Source organism: Erithacus rubecula (genome assembly GCF_903797595.1).
Source record: "Erithacus rubecula genome assembly, chromosome: 10".
Lineage (NCBI taxonomy): Eukaryota > Metazoa > Chordata > Aves > Passeriformes > Muscicapidae > Erithacus > Erithacus rubecula.
Window position 1 is genome coordinate 2489775 of NC_136662.1, and position 22315 is coordinate 2512089.

The 22315-nt window shown below is 43.3% G+C and overlaps 1 protein-coding gene and 1 long non-coding RNA gene across 11 annotated transcripts in view; one reads left to right on the forward strand and one right to left on the reverse strand.

Annotated features, from left to right (window-relative positions):
- Window positions 1–494: 494 nt before the first annotated feature.
- Window positions 495–22315, reverse strand: part of NFIA (nuclear factor I A) — a gene marked incomplete at its 3' end in the record, with an annotated part of 247376 nt that continues 225555 nt past the window's right edge. For all 10 annotated transcript variants that reach the window (XM_079313985.1, XM_079313986.1, XM_079313984.1 and 7 more), the window contains one exon: window positions 495–7850. In XM_079313985.1, coding sequence (XP_079170111.1) covers window positions 7774–7850 — 77 coding nt within the window. The remainder of the gene's footprint in view (window positions 7851–22315) is intronic.
- On the forward strand, window positions 7857–10331 carry LOC306805809. The gene is made up of 2 exons (XR_013775300.1): window positions 7857–9736; window positions 9767–10331. It is a non-coding gene; the product is annotated as an uncharacterized lncRNA (long non-coding RNA).

Sequence of the window (22315 nt, forward strand, 5' to 3'; positions counted from 1 at the left end):
GAGTGAAAAAGTTTGAAGGAAACTTTAACATCTGTAAAAAATCCTGATTTTTGGCTATTTCTGCACCCAGAGCCTCACAGAGAGAGGCAGCTCTGCCAGCAGCTCCGAGGTCAATCCCAACATCGGGGCTCCTCGGAAATGTGGAAATATTTTTATAGTCTAACTCCATTTAAAGATGCATTGTAGCATTTGCAGCATTTAATCTCCTGCATCTTTCCTAGGTGTGCTTTGTCTCTTGAATTTGAATGATTAATCTGCAGATACTTGCTGAGGATTGACCGGATATTGTGCCAGGAATGATTTTGTGTGATGGGACACCAAAAACGCAGGGAAGGGTGGCTGATGTGACAAGAGTGACTGGATTTAACCAAATATTTGGGATGAAGCTTCTGCCTGGGAGCCTGCCCAGGAGAGGTTGATGCCATCGATGCCCACGATCCTACAGCCACAAACCCACCCCGTGCCCGGCTGGGAGTAAATAACAACACGGCCTCTTAGCATTAGCAATTTTTTATTTTCCTTTTTTGTTGCATAGGAAATGCAGTACTTGCTTCCAGTAATTGTATTGTAATGTGAGAAGGTGGTAGCACTAATGGTTGAATACAAGAGTTAAACTAATCCACACCAGCTCAAAAAACCTGCGGAGACTTAGTTGAATAAGAATGGATGCCCACAGTGATTCTCAACCAATTACAATTTTTTTCACAGAACACAGTAAAACTAAAATGGTAACTATGAGAGTCAATACAAGTATACTAGAGGCACGAGGGGCCTGACTCATAAAAAAAAATGAACACGACATGGTATTAACACGGGTGTCAAGTGAATTTGCAGCAGATCTTTCACACGGCCGGTGGAAATTTTAGCGCCTCGAGTCTCAACCCTCCACTGAGGGACTGGGCTGGGGCAGAGTTCAGGAGAACCTGCACAGCTGGCCAAAATGGAGATTTCTCCTTGATTGTATTTCCCAAGAATTTCGTGGCCCTGTCCCCCAAGGCAGCAGGTGCAACGAGGACGAGTGGCGGTGGCGGATGCCGAGCCGGGCGCTCTCGCCCTACCATGCTCCGTCTAGAAACTCATCTTCCTTTTGTTTTTCCCCTCATATTAATTTGTGGATGCAGATAAAAGGGGGGGGGGGTTGGGGGGGCTGGGTGGAATTTCACCCAACACAATTGTTTTTGTTCATGCTCGAGCATAGAAGATTAACTAAGTGGAAAACAGTCTTCCCTATTTAAAAAGAAAAAAAAAAAAAAAAAATGAAAAAGCATCCAAAGTACAAAAGTTCACATTGCGGGCGACGGAGGGTTTCTCTAGAGCTCAGAGGTAGCGATCGAGCGCGTTTTGTTCTGGACAAGATCTCTTTTGTGAGGCTGGAGCCGTCCTCCCCCTTTTCCTTTTCCTCCTGCCAACCTGCACCTCTGGGGTTCGGAGCATGGTCCTGCTCTGCCTCCCCTCCTCTGCTGCCCCTTCCCACCCTTGGCCGGGCTCTGCGGGGCTGGGGGAGGCGCAGAGGGGAAGGGGAGGGAGAGCAGGGCCAGCGGGGCTCACCTTCAATTTTTGGAGGAGAAAAACCCACCAGCCTCCCCGTGTTAATAGCAAAGGAGCTTTTATGAATCGGGCCCAAAGTTTTGTACAGAGTTTTGTTTGAAGAAAAATATTGCAACTGTGCATGAAACTAAACAACCACATGAGGTTTTTTTTTTCTTTTTTTCTTTTTTTTTTTTTTTTTTTTTTTTTTTTTTTAAAAGGGTTTTTTTCTTTCTATATGAGGAAGTCTGGTGTGAAGAAGGGTCAAGCATGGGTACCTGGTTCACCGCTGCCCATTAAGAAATCTCTCGCAACATGAGCTCGGTCTCGTTTGTGGGTTTTAAAGGACTGTCCCTTCAATTTGAACTGTTCTTCAGAGCAAGCTCTCTGAATTCTTAGGGTAGCTTTTTCGAGACGAAAATTCTTACCAGGCACGGATTTCTGGTCTCAAACACCATGTCCTGCCCTCTAGGAAAAAAAAAAAAAAAAAAAAAAAAAAAAAAAAGAAAAAAAAAAGAAAAGGAAAAAAAAGAAAAAAAAGAAAAAAAACCCAAAACACAAGTAATACTGAATTTAAGTAAATGTATACCTCCAAAATACTGAAAACACCCCAAATCAATAAAGACAGAATTTGCGTTCTCAGTGAAATATCTTTAAACCTATCTGACAAGAACCAAGTCAGAAAAAAAGACTAACATAACTTTGAGTAATATTCATACAGCTACTAAGCATTATGGAATAGCATGCATTAATATTGTACGGTTATTTTACATCACCTATATCAGAAGGTTCTGACAGACAGCGAAGGCTACCGGTGTAGAAAAATCTTACTTCAGAAGAGCAATATAATACAGATTTCACAGGCACTACATTTTAATATATCAGGTATTATGCTGGTTTTCTTATAATTCTTTCTGTCCTAAAGCTGGCATTATAACAATGACCGAAAAGGCAAGGATCGAAGTAAACGGAAAGTAGATACCAAAGTTGATATATTCTTTTCTTTTTTTTTTTTTCAGATAGATTAGTGCATAGTTTTCATGCAGATAAACACTGCTATGCATTTACATTGTTGGAAAGCAGAGTGAATTGAGCCCAAGTTGTCACATTTTTGTAAATCATTTTGCCAGCCTGTAATAGCACCATGTAATGGATTTGCATTAAACATTAAATTGATTTCAGAATTGGTGACACAGTATTCACTACAGTTAAGTGCTATGGAATAGCTTCAATGTTACCTGCTATATATCAAAGCAATTTTCATCCCACTGCTTTTTTATTGGAAAAAATAAAAGGAAAATGTACTCGATACTAATTAGACTATTGCGCAGCCTTGGACTTGATGATGGCATAGCTGGGTTTACTGTCAAACAGTAATACATGCATTGACTTCAAGACAAAATTGGCATTGTAAGCTTGATTTAATGAAAATCCTGCCTAGCAGGCAGTGTTAACTTCACAAGACCTGCCTCCGACAGACCTCATGAGGTTGATTTTGTTATTTATTTATTGTTTAGGTGCCATTGAAGCTCTCCTTACATTGTCATGCCGGTTATGGTTTTAATTTTGTTCGATGGAGGCCTTCTACCAATAAAAAAAAAGAAAAAAAAAAGATATTTCCAGAGACACAATGCAAAGTACAATATTAACTGACATTCTTAAAAAAAAAAAAAAAAATTCACCACAAGGAAAAAAAAACTGTTTTAGGCTATGTATCTGGGTTTTTTTGTATTTTTGTACAGTAAATATTTTATAACACTGTTACTACAAAGCTGCAAATATACGGAACAAAGAGAACTAGAGAAAGAAAAAAAAAATGTTAGAGGGATTTTGCATATTCCTGTGGGCTGACTGAATACTGTGGAGTTGAGAAAACTTGGTGTTTCTTTTCCCCTTCGACCTTAAGGGGAGGGGGAACAAGCAACAGAGACAAAGTGTACCATGGCTGCCTAAACTCGAAGCCTGAAAGTCTTTTTTTATTATAAAGGAAGAAGAATAAATAATAATGGCATTGCTGGGGTGTGCGGCATGAGAAAAGCAAGTGCCCTCGCTCCAAAAAAAAGAAAAATTTTTTTTTTAAAAACCCGAAAAAAGAGGGGAAAAAAGAAAGGAATTAACTGGGGAAAAAGTCAATTCGCGCTAAGCCATCCCTAGGGCTTTAAATTTGGGTGGGCGGGGGTGGGCACAGGTCAGAGAATTTGTGCGTCTGACAGTTCTGGAGAGAAGGAGGCGGGGAGGAAAAAGAAAAAAGAAAAATAAAATAAAGTTTTTGGGTGACTCCAAAGGAGCCCCCGGCGCGGGGCCGGGGCTCTGCTGCCGCCCGCGCGGCGCGACCATCCAGGGATGGAGGGATGGAGGGATGGAGGGATGGAGGCAGGGAGGGAGGGAGGGAGGGAGGGATGGATGGATGCTCCATCCCTCCTGCCCATCCCTGCTCGCCTCCCCGCTCCTCTGAAGGAGGAATACAACACTGTTTGTTCTCTACACCTGCACAGAACGGAACTGCCGCGTTTCCTGCGTGAGAGGAAGGTGAACGCAAACTGAATTTAGTGTGTAATACTTTACAACCCCTGTTGGTTAACACCCTTGACCTCCTACCTAATGTTTTAAAGCCTTTAAAACATTTTTTTTTCTCGCAATTCTGCTCAGAGTTCCCTAACTTTAGCGTCATCAAACTTAATATGACAAAAATACCTTCAAAAATACAGCATACCTGTAATGTCCATTTACAATGGTTCTTCAGTAGCCTATACTTCTCAAGCATAGGAATATGCTATACCATTGAGAGAAGAAAAATAACTGTATTTAAATACATACAAAAAAAGGAAACGGGAAAGTTTTTAACTTAAATCCAGTTCCCAAAGGAAAAAAAAAAAAAAAAAAAGCAATTCTATGAACGCTGCCTTTATAACGAACAATCAGAAATTCCACTAAGCTAATTTGACAGAAATTTTTCCTCATTTAAACAACATTACAAAAGTCCTGCATTATAAAATAGGGTAGAATAAATCAGTGTAATCAATAAAACTATACAACATACAAATTACATATCTTCTGAGTGGGCAGTTTAATTCTCTCTCTTTGCAGCCATGACTACAACATGCTCACTAAAAACAACTAACTGCCCAAACTATTGCTTAGTTTGTTTTGTTTAAAAAAGGGTGCAATTTTATTGTATATACAACCAATTTACTGGTAATACCTTGTCTCATAGCAAGGTTCTGACAAAATGTTTGTCTAGGCTTTTTTCCCTTCACTGTGAAGCACTGAAAGCTGCTATTTTTTTTTTTTTAGTGCACATATGTCTTAATAAAGTAATGCCCAGCTAAGTGCTATAGGGAAGGCAAAGGATGCTGGCTAGAGGATGTGATACCATATACTAACAATCACACAATACAATAGAGCAAAATGACTACTCAACCACTTATCAGACACATATGAAAATCCAAAACATTTTATTTTTTCCTTAAATAGAGAATAACCAGTAAACAATTTTCAGAACTTGGAAGTTTAAAAACGTGCATATAAAAATGGGCATTATATACTTTTATTGAATGTGGATTGATTGCAGTCTGCTAATAAAAATGGGTGTGGGATCTGAAGAAAAAGGAAGTTTTTTTTTTTTTAAGGCTTGCTTGTGAAAGGAACAGTTGTAAAACAAAAATTGCTTGAAGCAGGGTTCAGCTTAGTGCTTCACAGTTTGACTGCTTCTCTAAGAAGAGCCCTTCCTGCATGTGCATTCAAAAATCACAAAAGTACAAAGACAAACACCTAAAACACACTGCGTCAAGTGCAGCACCAACTTTGGTCAAATAAAAAAAAATTAAAAGAAAAATTAATAATTGCTAAGCTTTTCTACATGATATAAGCAGGTATTGCATATTTTCATATATCTGGGAGAAAACAAAACAAAAAAAGGAAGACTCCAAATAAAAGGTAAAATGCAGCAACATCCAAAAATACTGATAATCTAGCATCTACAGATCTCAGAATAGCACTGCCACTGACCATACAGGACAATAAACACTACTCCTATCTGCGGAACAACTAACATCCTATTTAATTCTAGATGTTGGAACTGACAATGGCTGACATAAAAGTCACATTTACAAAAAGTGTCTCCAAATGCTTGACTAGGGAAAAACCCCTTTCAATATAGGAACATGTGCAACAATTCCACAAATAATCGCTATCCAGGGCAAGGCACATTGATATGGAATTTTTTTTTTTTTTTTGTTTCGTGCAAATTAAGAAAACAAAACAAAACATCGTTTCAGGGAAAAGATGAGGAGCAAAGTGTCTTCCCAAGAATTTCAGTTACTTGATTGTATAGGACAGTAGTAGAAACCCTTCTGAAGGGTCGAACAAACATAGTTTAAAGGCAAGTGCCTGGAATAGGGATTACAATATTGTGTCTTAATGCACTCTACTTTACCCTACATTAACTATATAAAAATTAGTTACTAACACTAGAACATGCAGAGACTTTCTCTGATTAGCTGGACTTGCCAACCAGAACGTATATATATGTATAGTATAGGAAACCTTCTTAAAGTTGCATGTGAAGCAAAGGGGTGCTCCGCTGTCTGATAGAAAAAATCACTTGCACTCTTTTTTTTTTCTTTTTTTTTCCTTTTTTTTGTACATAAGATACAGGACGTTTGGGGTCCAAACTTCTTTTTTTTTTTTTTTTTTTTTTTTTTTTTTCCATTTTCTACTTGTTTGTCTGTTTTTTTTTTTTTTTTTCTTCTTCAGCAAGTGCCCTTGCTTTGAACTGGCATAAGTTGTAAGAAGATCAGCATCGTTCGTTTCTGTAATGATTTCTTCACAGTCCAGAAAATGTACCAGTTCAGGGACACGAAGGTGTTTTAATTTCTGGACCATTCTCTCTTATTCCCAAGGTGTTTGAGAACTGATAAACCCTATATTGCCGGAAACACGTAAAATTTGTCAGAATTGGCATAATCCATTATAGTGACTTTTAGCTTATAAAATTAACAGATATTATGATTTCATTTTAGTTATGTGCTTTGATAACAGAAAATGATTAATTAGCATTTAATGTAGTTAACATATTGTGGTAAAAGCACCATTAGATTTGTTTTTTTTTTTTTTAATTTTCCTTCAGTTTTAAAGGGATACAAGTTCAACAATAAAAAACATAAAAAGCAAAAATAGCTCCCCTTTTTCTTGCAAGGCTGTTTTTTACCCCAATAATTTAGAGTCCTGGGGTGGAAGGACTTGGAAAACAAAAATAGAATTTTCAACAATCTCTATCTTACAAAGATATTTAGCTATCCAATGAAATTGCACTTTACTCAATTCAAAATTCGATTGTTTTGATTGATTCCTGTCAGTTTCTGTCAAAACAGACCAACTTCCCCATTTCTGCGTGAATTTTTGTGTAATTGTTGAAAATTGTTGAAAAATGTTTTTTTTTTTAAATGTAAGTGCAGCATTTCAAACTTTTTTCTTTTTTTTCTTTTTTTTTTTTTTAGTGAATAGTAGTAGTTTGATGTTTTAAATCGCTCTGCAATCGAGTGGAAAAAAATTGTTGACAATGCTCTTATGGTTCATGTTACGTCTCTAAGTGCCGACTGTAAAAAAAAAAAAAAAAAGAAAAAAAAACCCAAACAACAATAACAACAAAAAAAAAGAAACCTGCATTTTTTTTTTTTTCCCCGATATGTTACAAAAAAAAAAAAAAAAAACAAAAACATGCTCTATGTCTGTCCGGTAAGTTATATATTGCAGAATTCAGCTACTACAAAAGTTATAGTTTAAGTGTGTTTCATGATTTCTCAAGAAGTCTCACACCTGTATGGGAAAATCCGATGAGGATACTGTAAAACAGTTAGGCTCCATATGGAAAGTGTGTTACAACAGCGAGTTGGTAAGCAGCAGCAGAGGCTAGTTCTACTCAGTGTCACCTAACGCTTACACTACCAATGAAACACTTCAAAAGTTATGAAGCCCAACCATTTCCAGCACCATATGAGAAATTACAACAGTCCTAAAGTTGTCTAGAAAATAAAAAAAAAAAAAAATAGAGAGGAAAAAAAAAAGAAAAAAAAATTAAAAAAAAAAAAAAAAGAAAAATTAAAATCAAATCTCGAGAGAAAGTTACGGCCTTTGCCATTCAACCATAACGTTTGCCATTTCCATGTACGAGTTTGCTGTCGGTGTCTGCTCGCCTCCCCTTCCGCCGATGTGAAGTCGCTGCGCTGCGTTGCTGCTGCTTCCGTGTTACAGAGGTGGGAAGGGGTCTGGTGGTCTGTCCGGTGCGTGGTGGGAAGCGGAGACTTTTATCCCAGGTACCAGGACTGCAAAAGAAAAAGGAGAAGCGTCAGCACCCCCGGCCGCCCGCTCTCGCCGCTTCCCCAAGGGCTCCGGGCACCGCCGCCAGCCTCCTCCACCAAGAGGGGGGCTAATTGAGACCGTGACGAATTGACCTAATTACAAAGCTTAATTAAAAATACTGTACAAATCAATATATTTTTTTTCCCTGGCCGACAGTCGCTGGACATAGCTGCAGATGAACGCGGGGGTCATGTCACGTTACAAGTTATCAATCTTTTTAATAGATGATGGCTTGAAGATCCCTCCAGTTCACTTTTGTCTAATCCCCTGAAAAGGCGATACACATTCGCCTCCCTGTGCCATTTATCACCCTGCAGTCGGGGTTTTCTTGGGTATTTAGGCATGTGCCAGCATAAGCATCTGTTGCTTTATACTGCCCTGCTTCAACTGTCTCGCTGGAACAGATGCACAGAAATTCAACAACAGGGCTGTTTTCTTAGGAGAAATGTGGACTGCTACAGAAAAGCCAGGATAAAGCAAATCTGAGGGAAAGTGGATCAGTGAAAATGTCCCATACTTCTGCCCATACTTGTGTTTCAAAACAAAACGTGGGCCTCAACTAATAGCTCTTCTTTGAGAAATATTTTTTTTTCTTTTCCTTCTTTTTCCCAAAGGCAGGGAATTCCCTGAGAATTCAGCCCCGCAACAATACCGTCCTTAACCCAAAGGCGCAGATGCCCGGAGCACAGAAAGCAATTCTGCTCCTCCATAGGAAAATAAACACAGTTGGGAAGCTGGAGTGGGCTCTGCTGGAGCCGGGGCAGTGCCACCACAGCGGGGAGAGCCCATCCCAGCCCCGGCAGGGTCAGCCCAACCTGAACCTGCCATCAATGAGAGCAGTGTTAGGCCCTGGGACCGCGCCGGGGGATGCTCCTTGGCAGTGACATATTGCTGTGGGAATACACCAACAAGAGGCAACTATTTAGCCTGGAGTAAAGGAACACAACAAGAAAGATTCAGGTATTAAACAGCCTGTTGCTGATACCCCCGTTTTTTGCTGGGGCTCCCGTGATATATGAGGTGCGTCCGTGCGCGCGCACGGACCGATGACAGGTTTTACCAAGTTTTTCCTCCGCTCCTTTTCGGCCTCTGATGTGATTGATAGCACAATCAGCTCAGGGAGGACTTAGGAACATTTTCGGAAGACTGAGGCAAGTTTCATGTGGGACTTGGAGATTATGTGGTCTTGCCATGGAGGTAGGAACTGGTAAAATAAATAGCAGGATTGGAGAAATTGTCCTGCTTCCAATACACCTCATTAACTAACTCTTCCTCCGCTCGCCCTTCTGAATACAAACACACCGGTCCCATATCGGCTCCATCTATTGCCTACATATTTTATATTTAGACTTACTCAGGCTGCAATTAAACGAAATAGTTCTCATATGTAAAGTTTATAAACAGAGGAAAGTTCTGGCAGGGTTCGTGAAGCGGAGCCAAGTCCCCTTCTCCTCCCTGACTGCGGGGCCCTACTGATTTTTAGGTGGGTGCAGGGCTGTGCTGGAGACATCTTCAACCACTGCTGGCACCTCCAGCCACTGCCAGCTCCCAACTTCTCCAAACTTTTCAGGATCCTCCCTCACACTTGTTTGAGTTGTGAGAGTTTTTGGCTGGACTGGGAACTTTGGCACTGCCCAGCAGGGAGGAGAGGGGATAAAGTGTGAGAAGGGAGGGAGCGGAGGGGTTAAAACTGCAAGGTAAAGGAGAAGGGCGATTATAGGCTGAGGTGATGGAGTTGAGGGGTTACAGACTGAGAGATGACTGGAGTTAAGGAGGTTAAGACTGAGGTGATGGAGTTGAGGGGGTGAAGAGTGAGAGGAGATGGAGTGGAGAGGCTGGACACTGCAAAGTGATGGAGTAGAAGGCTGAACTCTGTGAGACGATGGAGTAGAGAAGTTAAAACTCAGAGATGATGAAGTAGAGAGGTTAAAAATTCAGAGGCGATGGAGCAGAGGGGTTAAAACTGCGAGGTGATGGAGTAGAAGGGTTAAAGGCTGCGAGGCCGTGGAGTGCAGGGGTTGAACAGTTCCAGGCGATGTTTCCCATCTCCGATGTCCGGCTGCTCCACGGCCGCTGGCCCGGCACATGGCCCGCCGCTGGCGGGAGCCGCTGCCCTCGCCACTCCCCACTCGTTTCAAAAACTGATTTTTTTTCTTTCTTTTTTTTTTTTTTTTTAAAGCAGGAAATAAAGAAGAAGCGCGGAGGTTGCGGAGGTGGGGCCGCGCGGGGCTGGCGGCGCTGGCGTCCCGCGTCCCGCCCGGGCTCCGCCGCCCCCCCGCCCCTCCGTCCGTGTGTCCGGCCGCTCCGTCCGTCCCTCCGTCCGTCCGTCCGTCCCCTCCGCCCCGCGCTCCTTCACGCATCTCGCTATTCACCCCGCGCCTCGCAGACAAGGTTACCCCAGAGCGGCTCTGTAATCCTTCACTGAAATAGGCTTTATTGATTGCTCTGGTCTATTGTTCCCTTTTCAAGTCCCCCAAGTTCAAGTTCATCCCGGTGTTACATCATGTCTCGTTGCTAAGGGCAACCAGACAGCCCCAGACGTGACCGCCATCCGCAAGCGCGGCGCTGCGCCCTCCCACCGCCGCCAGCCGCGCTGACGTCGAGCCCCGCTCCCAACACACTGAACTATTTATTCTGCCTAATTTATGACCTCCACAGCAAGAGAGACCCCCACTCCAAAAACCAACACTGTTGTATATTTAATTAATCTGTCTTTCTCTGGCACTTGGGAAAGTTAGACAAAGGTCTAATTATTGTGTGTCGCTCCCCACACTTTTCTTTTTGGGGTGACTATTTGCATGGGAAAAGAAACGGCGAGGCTGGGCGCGAGTCCCCTCCCTCCAAAACACCTTTTTTTTCCCCCCTGCCCTATTGACATTTCATGAAATACTTTAGCTGCTTAAGGGAATTAGAAAAAAAAAAAAATCTGATGTGAATGTAACTCCTTCGGAGTTGGTATTCAGTAACACAAATCAACTCATGACATGTTTAAATTTAAATGCTAACCACACACTCTGCGAGTTACTTTAAAGGTTAGTTTTTAATCAATAGAAGTTGCTGACTCGGGAGTTTTGAGCGGCGCAGTGCAGCTCTGGGGCCTTTGTCTCGCGTTGGGCTTTCAAACTTTTTTTTTTTTTTTTTTTTTCTTGAGATGATTTTAGCAATGATTTGCAGACACAGAGCGCTATTGTGCTCCTGACTAGCAACATGTCAATAAAGGAGTAGAGTTACCATGCACTGGGGTGTCAATATGACTCCTGCAGACACTGCTCGGCCTTAATACCAATGAAAAACTTAACCCTTACAGGAGAGACCCCAACCAAACCGCACGCTCCTTTCAAAACTTCCTTGCCGGGGCTCCGAGTGAAAAGCTGCTTTTACGGGACCCAAACTCGCAGCGCTTCGCCAGCAGCTGCGTCCCGCTCCGCCTGCTCCTGCAGCCCCACTTGGATGAGATGTTTTATGGGCTGAGGCAGCAGAACAGCGAGACAGAGGGAGCATTTACCCAGCAGATCCCACCAGCACCGCTCTCGGGACACCGGTTTAATTTAGAGCATCTTACAGCTGAAGCGCGCACACAGAATGATCCTCCTTTTTCTGCTAATCATTTTAATATTAAGATCTCATATCCCCCCCTCAAGCCTTCTATACACGTCTAAGTCTTCCAGGATTAGGGCTGAAGAGCACCATTGTTCCTCTGGAGCACCTGTGAAACTTCCCTGCGAGGGAGAGGAGACCTCCGGCCTCAAATGAAAACGTCTAGGAAGCGTATTAGGCACTTGGAGACCCGATAGCTGGGCCCTATCAAGGGTTTTTTTTTTTGCATGATTAGGGAGCTTAGAATGAAAAAAAAGAAGCCTGGATCCCTACATTTAGATGGCTGAAGTATTTTGTGCCTTGCTTTAGTGTGCTGCTCAATGTCTAAGCACCTCACCCATTTCATCCCCTCAGTTCTGTAACCTATCCGACTGCAACCACTCGGAGAAGGTGGTGTTGCCTTTCTTAATTTAAAATCTCCATTTAAATCATGGGCCCTATCACAGTACGGTCAGAATGATATTATCTCCGTGCTTTTTCATAAAAGAGCCGGTGTTTTATTTCCCTTCTATTTACTTTGCAGTACTGTTCTCCCAGAGAGTTTAGAGCTAAATGAACCCACTGGAGCTAAAGGTCCTGCTCAGTAAAATTGCTGCCACGCAGTTGTCGGTGCCACTACGAGTCTGTATTGTCCTGCTGAGCATCTCACTGTCCTTCTCCAGTGCTCAAGGTGAAACATCAGAAAGAATTCTGCAGTCCGGTACGAGATCTTTGCTTCCCTTTCTCCAGTCAAATGAAGAAGTAATCTCATCAGGTTGAAAAGTGCTGACTAAGGATTTAATAAAGTGCCTGCAGATGTGTGTCATCTCTAAGGTATTCAACTCATGTAATGCAAAACAGTTCCACACTGAATGTGCTTATAAAATTCCATTTAACCATTGCAGAGCTCTATTTTACTGTTCTCTGAGGAGTATTATCACACTTTTTTTTTTTTCCCTAATTTACTGCACCATGAAAGTTGAAACTCGTATTTGAGAATCCTCACAGTAGTAAGGTTTTATGATCCATAAACAATATCTACTTGACTGAATCCTAAACAGGAAGTCTGAGATGGCAATTACGGTTCTCTGATAGCGCAAATCTATTTGTTTCTTATGCACTCCTGGAGATAGCAGAGACACACAAAAATCCTCCAGCCACTCCTGACAATCAGCTCCTTGTACAGGAAGTACAGCAAGGAAACATTCCCTAATTCTGGATATTTAACAGGCAAGAAGCTCAAAGTGCCTCATCGACTCCTGTGGCAGTTTCTGCCTGAGGAACAGGCCCATTGTTTATGGAAACCTTCTCAGCTCAGCCTTCCTGCCGTCCCTCACCCCCAGCCTGCCCGCGAGCACCGCTCACGTGTTTCCAACCAGAACGGCAATCCAACCCAAACTTGCTCCATTTGCTTCTACCTGCACATCTCCTGCCCCAACAATGGGACCTTTCAGCTCGCGCAGAAAGCCGGGGCTGTGCACCCTCCCTATCTGTTTTTCGAATTAAGAAGTTAAACAAAAGTCCTCAAGGGCAAAGTTTAACGTTGCGGAAGGAGGTTGTTAATGTGGAATCCAGAACTGGGTGTGACAGTTGGCTTATTTCTCCGGGCGATGGAGGTTATTTAAGGACATTCACACGTTTGAAACTCTGACAAACTCCACGCACAGCAGCTTTGGCTTCCCCATCCCCACTCAGGGCTCAGACCTGCTCAGTGATAGCCATTTTCTGTGGGTGGCAGCCCAGTTTGTGTGCCCTAGGGGTGGGACAGGTCGGTGCCATCGGGACTTCAAACGCGGCTGCTGAGGCCGTTGCTGCCCCGGGCGCGTGCAGGAAGCACCGGCCTGGGTGGGAAAACCCACCTGTGATAAGAGCCTAAATAAAGTAAAATAAAATAAAATAAAATAAAATAAAATAAAATAAAATAAAATAAAATCCCACAGCTTTAGAACTCGCTGGCAAAGCCCAGCTGAACCACTGGCACCTGTGAGGTCTCATTGCGCAGCGTTGTTTTGTTTGGGGATGACATTTCAGTCACCTCAAGAACTTTGAGGCTCCCACGAACATTAACCCCGGGGAGGTGAATAGGGGTAACGAGTCCCTCTGGTTGCAAAGATAAAATAAGAATGTGAGCAGTTAAGCAGGGAACTGGGCCTTTTGGCATCACCTTGTGAGAGGTGCCGGGAAGGCTCTTCCCCACGGTGCGTCGTGTGAAAGCGAAGGGACAAAACTGGGCCTTTGATGCCACTTCAAAAGGGTTGCCAGGGTGAGGGGAGACAGTGGCAGTTCAGCTTCTGGTGAGACTGGCTGGAGGGCTCCTGCAGACACAGCAACTGCCTCTGGTTTACCCCTCATCTGAATTCATCCCACTCTTCTAGTGCTTCCTCAAAGTTTCTCCAGGCCCAAAATCTGATTCTACTGCATAGGACCGAAAGGTGAATATAAAAGACAAGGTCACCTTTGTGCCTATTGGAGTTATTTTCTTAGAGCTGGGATTAATTATTTAGTAATTATATTTTCCAGACTGAAATACCAACAGGGACGTAAAGTAGCATGTTGGTCATCCCCAAAGGGACATAAAACAGTGAGAGAATCTTCTGGTTGTCCAACATCCGCACCAGGAGAGTCACACTCCTCACTCTGTGCACATTTGTATTGTCTGGAGGCAGATAAAACCTGTCCCAGGAGGGACACTGGTCTCCAGGCAATGCATACAGTAGCTCTGCATCCAATAGTTTTTTGCAGGAATGCCAGTTGTGGCAAACTGCATTAAATTACGTGCAATAATTTTGTAATGTGCACTTTTTTGCCTGCTGACTATTAAAAATGTATAGTAGTCCAAAACCACTTCTCTCCTGGGACCAACAAACTCACTTCAGGCAAGATTTCTGCTTGGGTTCAAACCTCAAGTTGGGAACAGCTAGTGTTTTTAAATAAGTCACCCCAAACCCTCCCAAACCTATGAAAACACACTCATACAGTAACTCCTGCTGTTGTTCCAGACATCTGAATGTTCCAGTAAAGTGTCCCAGCTGGCCCCAGATGTTTCTTAAGTATAAAGCAATGCTCTGAGTGCTGGACCCCCTGCTGCCCCGACCTGGAGCTCAGCGGATTAAAGATTGACTGCGCTATGACATATTCGCATTTAGCCTGAATATAATACAGCAAAGACTTATCAATGGCAAATGTTTGAAATGTAAGCCAGTCAGCAGAGTAGGCTGGCACTCTGAATATGATGTATAAATAATGTATGGGAACTTAAGATCTAAATTAGATCTACAGGAAGAAAACTTTCCCTTTTCTCTGCCTCTAAAAGAAAAGTTCTCGCACAATGAGGTCATTTTCCTGCCTGTCTTTTGGTTTACAAAATTGCTTTTAGGCAGAGGGTCTTCCCCTTACTTGGGGAACATTTTGCCAGTTACAGTTTTCCTCCAGTTTTTCTAAAAATAACAAGCAATGAAGTTCACGAATTTGTTATTAAATTGACTTTGAAAACTGCAAAATAACTTCTAAACTTTGCCTGGTCGGCTGAAAGCTGACTGCAGCCATGCTAAACTGCAACCCTTGCTGTTTAAAAAAAAGAAAAAAAAAAAGATAGTGGAGGAAAGAGAGAGAGGAAAAAGAAAGGGAGAAAGAGAGAGAAACAATCCCATTTTGGTTTTTGTTAGAGGACGGCATACTACATAGATCAGAGACTTTTCAAAAAATAAAAACCCCCACTGTACACAAAGCACAGGAAAATGTGAGGAAAAAAGGAAAAACCTAAAAGCAGCTTAGAATGTGTTAACTCTGCCATTCTGTCAGCTTAAAGAGTATTTTATGCTTGATCAACAGCTCTCTTTTATTATGCTTTTCTTTCATTCATTCAAGACATCAAAGACCAGAACCACCAGTGTACCTGATCTACCAGAAGAACTTGTAAGGGTGTTCTAAAGAAACGGGGGTATTGGGAGCCAGACACCCCTGCGGACAAGGCAGTTCAAAGAGAATATTTCAACAATGATTACATTTTGTAAATCTTTGTACGAAAGACAGCTTATTTCCTGCTTTTTTCATGAAAAATAGATTCTATCCATTAAAGTGAGCCCACAGTATGAAAGTTACTTGAGATCTGAGGTACAGCAAGCGGATTAAGTGGAGGGTGAGATGAAATCTTTGAGAGAGACGATGGCTTTCTCTGATATTTGTCGCTGCCATAAGGTTTTCTGAGTGGGCTAGAAACTTTCTTTTTTCATTATTTATTTGTAGATTTGCTGGTGGCGGCGAAGCCGTTTGTAAAAGCAAAATAAACCGGAATGAATCAGAAAGGAAAATTGCAACAAATAAAAAAGGAGCTGAGAAAACAAACGGCTGCGAAAAAACCTTTTGACATGTTTGAAAGGAAAACTATATATATTTGCCCCACTCCAAAAATCGCAGGCGAGCCATTTAAATCCTGCAGACAACTCCGAAGTGCAGCGCACAGACCCAAGCCAGCTGTTTACTTTTCCAAGCCCGTGGTGGTTTCTGCATTGATAAACTATATAACCTCACACACACAGAAGGGATTTTAGCTATGCCAGACCTCATTGCTCTGTCCCGCTCTCTTTATGTGCTGTCACAGAATAAAAATGATCCTAACACAAACCCTGAAATAAGATCTCGCTCCAGAAAGAACATCTTTGTAGATATTTCCTGAGTTACTGCCAAGCGGGATTTTTTTTTTCGCCCATTCATCCTTTCAAAGTTTTGCTATAAACATAGCCAAAATTGTAATCAGAAATGACCAAAATATGACCCCCTAGCCAAGGCCAGCTGTGGGCAGAAGGGGACGAAGCTGCCCCACGCCTGTGGCTGGGACAGGAGCCACCTCTGCCACCCCACCTGGGTGACACCAGCGTCAGCATCGCTTCCCCCCCTCCCTACAGACTTTTGCAAGGAGGAAACAGCGGGATGCACGGAATCAAAGAGGCAAAACCAACTTTAAACCCACCTCACGGTTTACGTCTAATTTGAGGTAAAAGCAAATGTGCTTGCGAGGGGGGTTGAGTTCTGCACTTTACGCCTCGTTTTTAGACAGCCCCGTATTTTCCTCTGCTGGAAGCACAGTTAAATTTGCTCGGGAGTGCAACAATCCCATATTTCTTACAGCAGATCTCACTCATTTCGTTCCTTTTATGAAACAACACGTGCGCGGGGACTCGGAGCCGCTCATAACCTCATGCCGGGAAGCCCCGTGGAAACTGGGACGGCAGACACACCACTGCGCTGGGACTTTCCAGCTTTTTGCTTGCATGAAAGCAAAACCCTTTGGCTTCCCAAAGTACAGCAACCCCCTGGACACGGCACAAAAGCTGCTGGGACCCCCCAGCCCCGAGGGTGGGAGCCCGAGGCCTGCGGCGGCCCCGCTCCCAGCCCCTCGGCCCGGCCCAGGCCCCGGCTGCGCCTTCCCAAGTTCAAGTTCAGGTTTAAGGGAAATAAACCGCTCCTCGGGAGCCTGCAGCCAGCCCTCATTTCCATGTGATCCCTCTGAACTTCGCCTGCGCCAGCGCGCCCTGTTTCCAGGGCCCGCCGAAGGAATGTTTTACAGTTAGAGCCCGCAGTGCTTTCTCAGGCATTTCAGACCCAGAGGCCCAAGTTTCAAGCTGCAGCATTAAAAGTTTCCACAGAGCTACTGCAGAGAGAGGGAGGGAGGGCAGGGGGGAGGGAAATGAGGAGAACAATATCGTCTTAATTGTCTCTATATAGCTCCACAGTTAAAGTATTACTTTTTAAAGGGACGTAATTTATTCTGGAGGCACGGTGTTATAACAACCAGTACATACTTTCACCGCGGCGTAACCCGCTCTATTCTTCATTGTGCTTTCCGGTGGTGTTGCTTTTGCAGAACTCCTTGTTACGCCGTCCCCGATACTGTACTTACAGTTTTATTCAATTTAAGCCAGTTCCTGCAATCCTCAGGCGAGCAAAACTCCCCCCTCCCCACCCCGAAGCCTCAGGAGTTCTGCCTGCACCAGCACTGCAAAAATAATCTCCCCTCAACCACCGTTTTTCTCCCCCCACCACCACCACAAAAAAAGTTTCTTTACTTTTATTGCTTTAGACAATCGGGGAAAGTCATCCAAAGAAAATCAAGCCCCAGCCTGGGCCTCCCAGGCTGGGCTCGCAGCGAGCAGCCCAGCACACACGCACAGACACACACGTACACACACCAGGCTCTGCCTGCACCCTCTGCCCTGCCACAGGGCTCCCACTGCCACGGGTGACTCTGACAGCAAGCTGCCACAGAGGATCTGCCTCTTTTCTCTGCAGTTTGGGCTGTAAAAGGTAGTTTTTGGCTCTTCCCCCCCCACCCCACCATTTCTCCACTGGAGAGCAGGGAGGAGGGAAAGGTCAGTACAGCTTTCAGAGGTTCCTTGCCCTGGTCATCCAGCTCCTGTGTCATCCTGGTTCTGACACTCCCAGTGGAGCTGTAGGGGACCCATCCACCAGCCCATGCCTGTCCAGGGGCTCCCCGAGGTGTAACAGGAGAAGACCCATCATGGCTCAAAAGGTAGTTGACCTACAACTACCAAAGGTAGTTCAGCTGCTTTTTTTGACTGCCCTGAGAATGCTTCAGAGCACACAGAGGGAAGTGAGGGGAGAGAATAACTTAGGCTGAACAGGAGAGCCAGCATTCCCTCCAAATCAACCCCAAAAATCAACTCCCTGCCTCTGCTCTCTGTCTGGGAGTGAAGTGAAAAATGAGCAGCCCTGTGGGGACAGCAAAGTGTGCCCAGCCTGATCAAAGCAAGGCAAAAAGGAGGGATGGGTCAGTGGGGACCAGGAGGCACAGGGGAGGAATTGGAATGTGGGCAGCAGGAGCAGTGGGGCTGGCAGGGCACACTCCTGGGGACACCAGGATGAGGGGGCCAAGACAGCAGCATGTTTTGGGAGGTGGGTAGAGCAAGGCTGGGTTTAGAGACCGCAAAAAAGGAAGAGGAATTTGGGTTTTGGCAGGTCCTAGGTGTTACTGGGCAAGGAGATCAAAACTGGTCTCCAAATTAACAGGGACAGAAATAGGAGCACAGGGGCAACTCTGGCACTTTTGACCTTAAAATTACAGAAGACAGTGAGCTGGAGGAATAATGACTTGATTCATCAGGAAACCCCCCCTTCCCATAACTCCTCTTAAAAAAAGAAAGCCAAGAGGGCATTAAGCTGAACAAAAAAAAAACTCTCCTGAACGTGGGAACTTTTGACATCTGCATTTTTCCTGACACTCTGTACCTTGCTAAACTGCTCTAAGAAAATTGAAGGTCATGCATCATGCTCGTGGGACCCAGCTGTGGGGATCCATGAAGGGACTTCTGTCACACTGTGGGGAACCCCATCCAGGGATGAGTCCTGTAAAGATCCACTGGGGCCAGGATGATACAGGAGCTGTGTGAGTGGGGCAAGGAAAGACCACCCCAAGCTCCAGAGGTTGCCAGCTCTCTGTTGGAGAAATGGGAAAAGGCTTTGCAGCACATGATCCACCTTTGGATGAGAAGGGATGTATTAGACATGGTTGGCTAAAGGGAGTTGGGTCTTGGCCTAGCTTGGAGCAATTTTCACACATACTGTGAGATGCCAATGAAAGTCCTGGTGGAGTGTAAAGTCATTAAATGAGATGAAATTAAACAATTTAGTTATTTCTGCTTCATCATATTTGTGCAGTATGGCAGGCAGAATGAATTACTACTAATGATCAAATTTAGTAATACTAATTAAACTATCTCAATTTAATTAATACTAACAGAGAAAACAGACAAAATTACTAATGTAAACCTTGAACTTAAAATCAAAAGGTGCCTCTTTGCTTTTGTGAGTCACTGAATGTGAGGCTTTTCCCTGAAAATAGCCTGTGTAGAAATGGCTCTTTGTATTCTCTAAGTAAGCTGCTCCATTGTATGGGTAACAGCTCTCCTTCAGCTTTCTTTCCTCCTTCTTTTTTTTTTTTTTTCCTAAATGTTACTACTTTTACTCCTTGTTTTCCCAAAAAAATTCCAGGAGAAGCATCTGAGCTCTGTTCAGACTCACTCAACATCAACAGCACTGATAAAGCAGATACCACTACTGCGACAAATTCTGCCCCTGCTTGTAGGAAGAGATTTTATAAAGAGCCTGTGGAGCCTCCCTTGCTGGGAAATCATGGAATCACAGAATGGTTTGGGTTGGAAAGGACCTTAAAGATCAGATGATCTTCCAAACCCCCTGCCATGGGCAGCAACACCTTTCACTGCACCAAGTTGCTCCAAGCCCTGTCCAACCTGGTCTAAATTTTCAGATTTAGCCTACAAGACCAGTTATATGGGAAAACCACAACCCCAAACCCATCTCTACATCAAGGAAGATGGCTTTAGAGTCACTGAGAGTTAATACCTGTAACCACAAAATAAAAACTCCACAGATACATGAAGACCGCATTGCAAACCCTCCCCACAAGGAAAATGTGAATTTTGACCTTTATCTGATCTGAAAAAGACTAGATTTACTCTACTGTGCATAGTTATAAGCAAAAGAAAAGCATAATTAAACAAAAATGTTATTGTATTTCTAAAACAAACTCCTGCCAATAACAAATCTTCCATCTCCTCCTCTCATCAGCTTCAATGAATGTCCCATACCACAGATTCTCAGACATGATCTTTAACCTAAATGACTGCAAGAAAGTCCTTAAAAAAAACCCAGCAAGCCAGGGAATAGCCAAACAAGGAATATAATATGTCAAAGTGTTCTTCCAAAATCTCAAATCTCATTGTTTAGCACATGCAAAGATGAAAAAACCCAACTCCACTCTGGAAAATCTATGCCAGGGCCTCCCCACCTTCACAGGGAACAATTTCTTCCTAAATTATTGTGCTCAGCCTCAGAGGTGGCTGCATTGTGTTGGTTATTATGACTTTGGTTACTCATATCTCATAATTAAAATTACATTTCAGTGCCTTCTGCAGTGCATTCAGCTGCATCTCTTCACATGTAATAACCAGTGTTTGTATAGATGATGTAACAGTTGGGTCACACAAGTGAATATGCCTGAGAATATTATGATTATTGTGTCAGTACTGTTTTCAAAGTTGAATATTAATAACTAAAGCAACTAAAGGGAAACCTAGAAGGTATTTTAAAGTTTAGTCTCTTGATTTTTATGAGATTTTAAAAAAAATCTTAGTTTAAAATGAAACTTTTTCAGTTCTACCTCTGTTAAGCAGAAAATGCCTAAAATGAGATTTGTTTTGCTTTTCTAAATTAAAACCAGGTAAAATTTGAAAGCTGCAACTTCCCATGCTGTTAGCAATCCTTACTAAGAACAGACACCTTGGCCAAATGTAAACAAGTTTTACCAAAATTGAGGTAATTTTGCTGCATTTCTTTTGAAACCCCAGTCTTTCCCCTCTATGTTCTTTATATTTATCTAGGACAGTCCAGCACTGGGCAGGTGATGCTCAGTGTCTTGGGAACATGCAATCAATCTGCTGTGAACTGAGGGCTTCTTTTCTGTTAAGAAAAGGCTGCTTTTGGAATTCAGTGTTTATTTCAGGACAGTCTATTTTGCCAAGTGTTCACCTCTGGATCTTATTCATTCCTTGACCTCTGTGTTCATGCCATTAAGCAAAGGTGATAGAGGTAGAACAGAGGTAGCTTAATGCCTATCCATTGGGAAGGATGCAGGGATTGTGGCCTTTAATTTTTGACCTTCACTGTAGATGGTGGTCCTAATACTTTGATTGCAGAATTTTAAGAAAGTATATGTGGTAGTTGGCAAAAAATCTTAATGTTCCAGTAAATGCAAAAGCCATAAATTCAGCTGCTGACCTTTTCCATCCAGGTCACATGTGACACCTACTGGAGTTTGTCAGGCTGGGTGGAATTTATGGAGCTCATATAGGTATCAGCTGCAAAGGCTGAACTTTCATGAAATGTCTTTCAAAGGCACTTCCAATACCCTTGTAAAAAGTCAGTATGGCTTTTTTTTTTTTTTTTTTTTTTTTTTTTTAAGGGTATACATTCTGCACACATTTTAAAAGGTCTCATTGTGCCACCTCTGCAAATCTTCAGCACTTGGGAAACTTCAGCTCTTCAATTATTACTCTTTACAAAATAGAGAAATGAGGCTGGGCATGTAAATTAATGTGATCACCAACTTCCAACAGCCCTTCCCAAGCCTGGCTCTCTGTGCATTCCTTTCTTCCTGCCTCCTGCCCCTCTCTGGGATCAATGCTATCCATGGTGTATTGTCAGTCAGAGAAATGGGATTTGATAGTGCCCTCAAGCAGCTGCAAAAGGAGGGAAAGGAATACAAAACCTGCCCAGGTCCACACCGTCAGTGGGAGATCAATGCTCTCAATAATACGTTTGCTGCCACGTAGAGCCCTAACTGTGGCAATTAATAATGTAGAGGGAGCTGATTAACTTAAGTAAAGTGCTCTCCACTGTGTAAACACATAAAGATCTATAGGGCCAAAGAGGAAAGAACGAACAAAACGTCATTTTTATATTTTATGTGGACACATTCTTGCTTTCTATTCTGCTCTTGTAACAATTACTGTACTAGCCACTCTGACAGAGTCAATAAATTGATCGTGGACCTGATGCAGCAGCGAGCAGACTAATCCAATAGAGCATTATCTGCTGTGGAGGTTGGGGTGGGCAGTGGTGGCCAGGAAATCAGCCAAGCCAGCCAACAGCAGCAAGAGGCACAGAACCATCAGCCTGCCCTAGGCTGGCCTGTTTGTGTGTGTGAACCAGGGATGTGAGCAGTGCTCTGCCCCTGCTGCACCCCCAAACCCCTTCATGGACTCCAGCTGGCCACAGGGCCCCGTGGCTCAGCAGGGATCTGCCCCCAAACTGGACC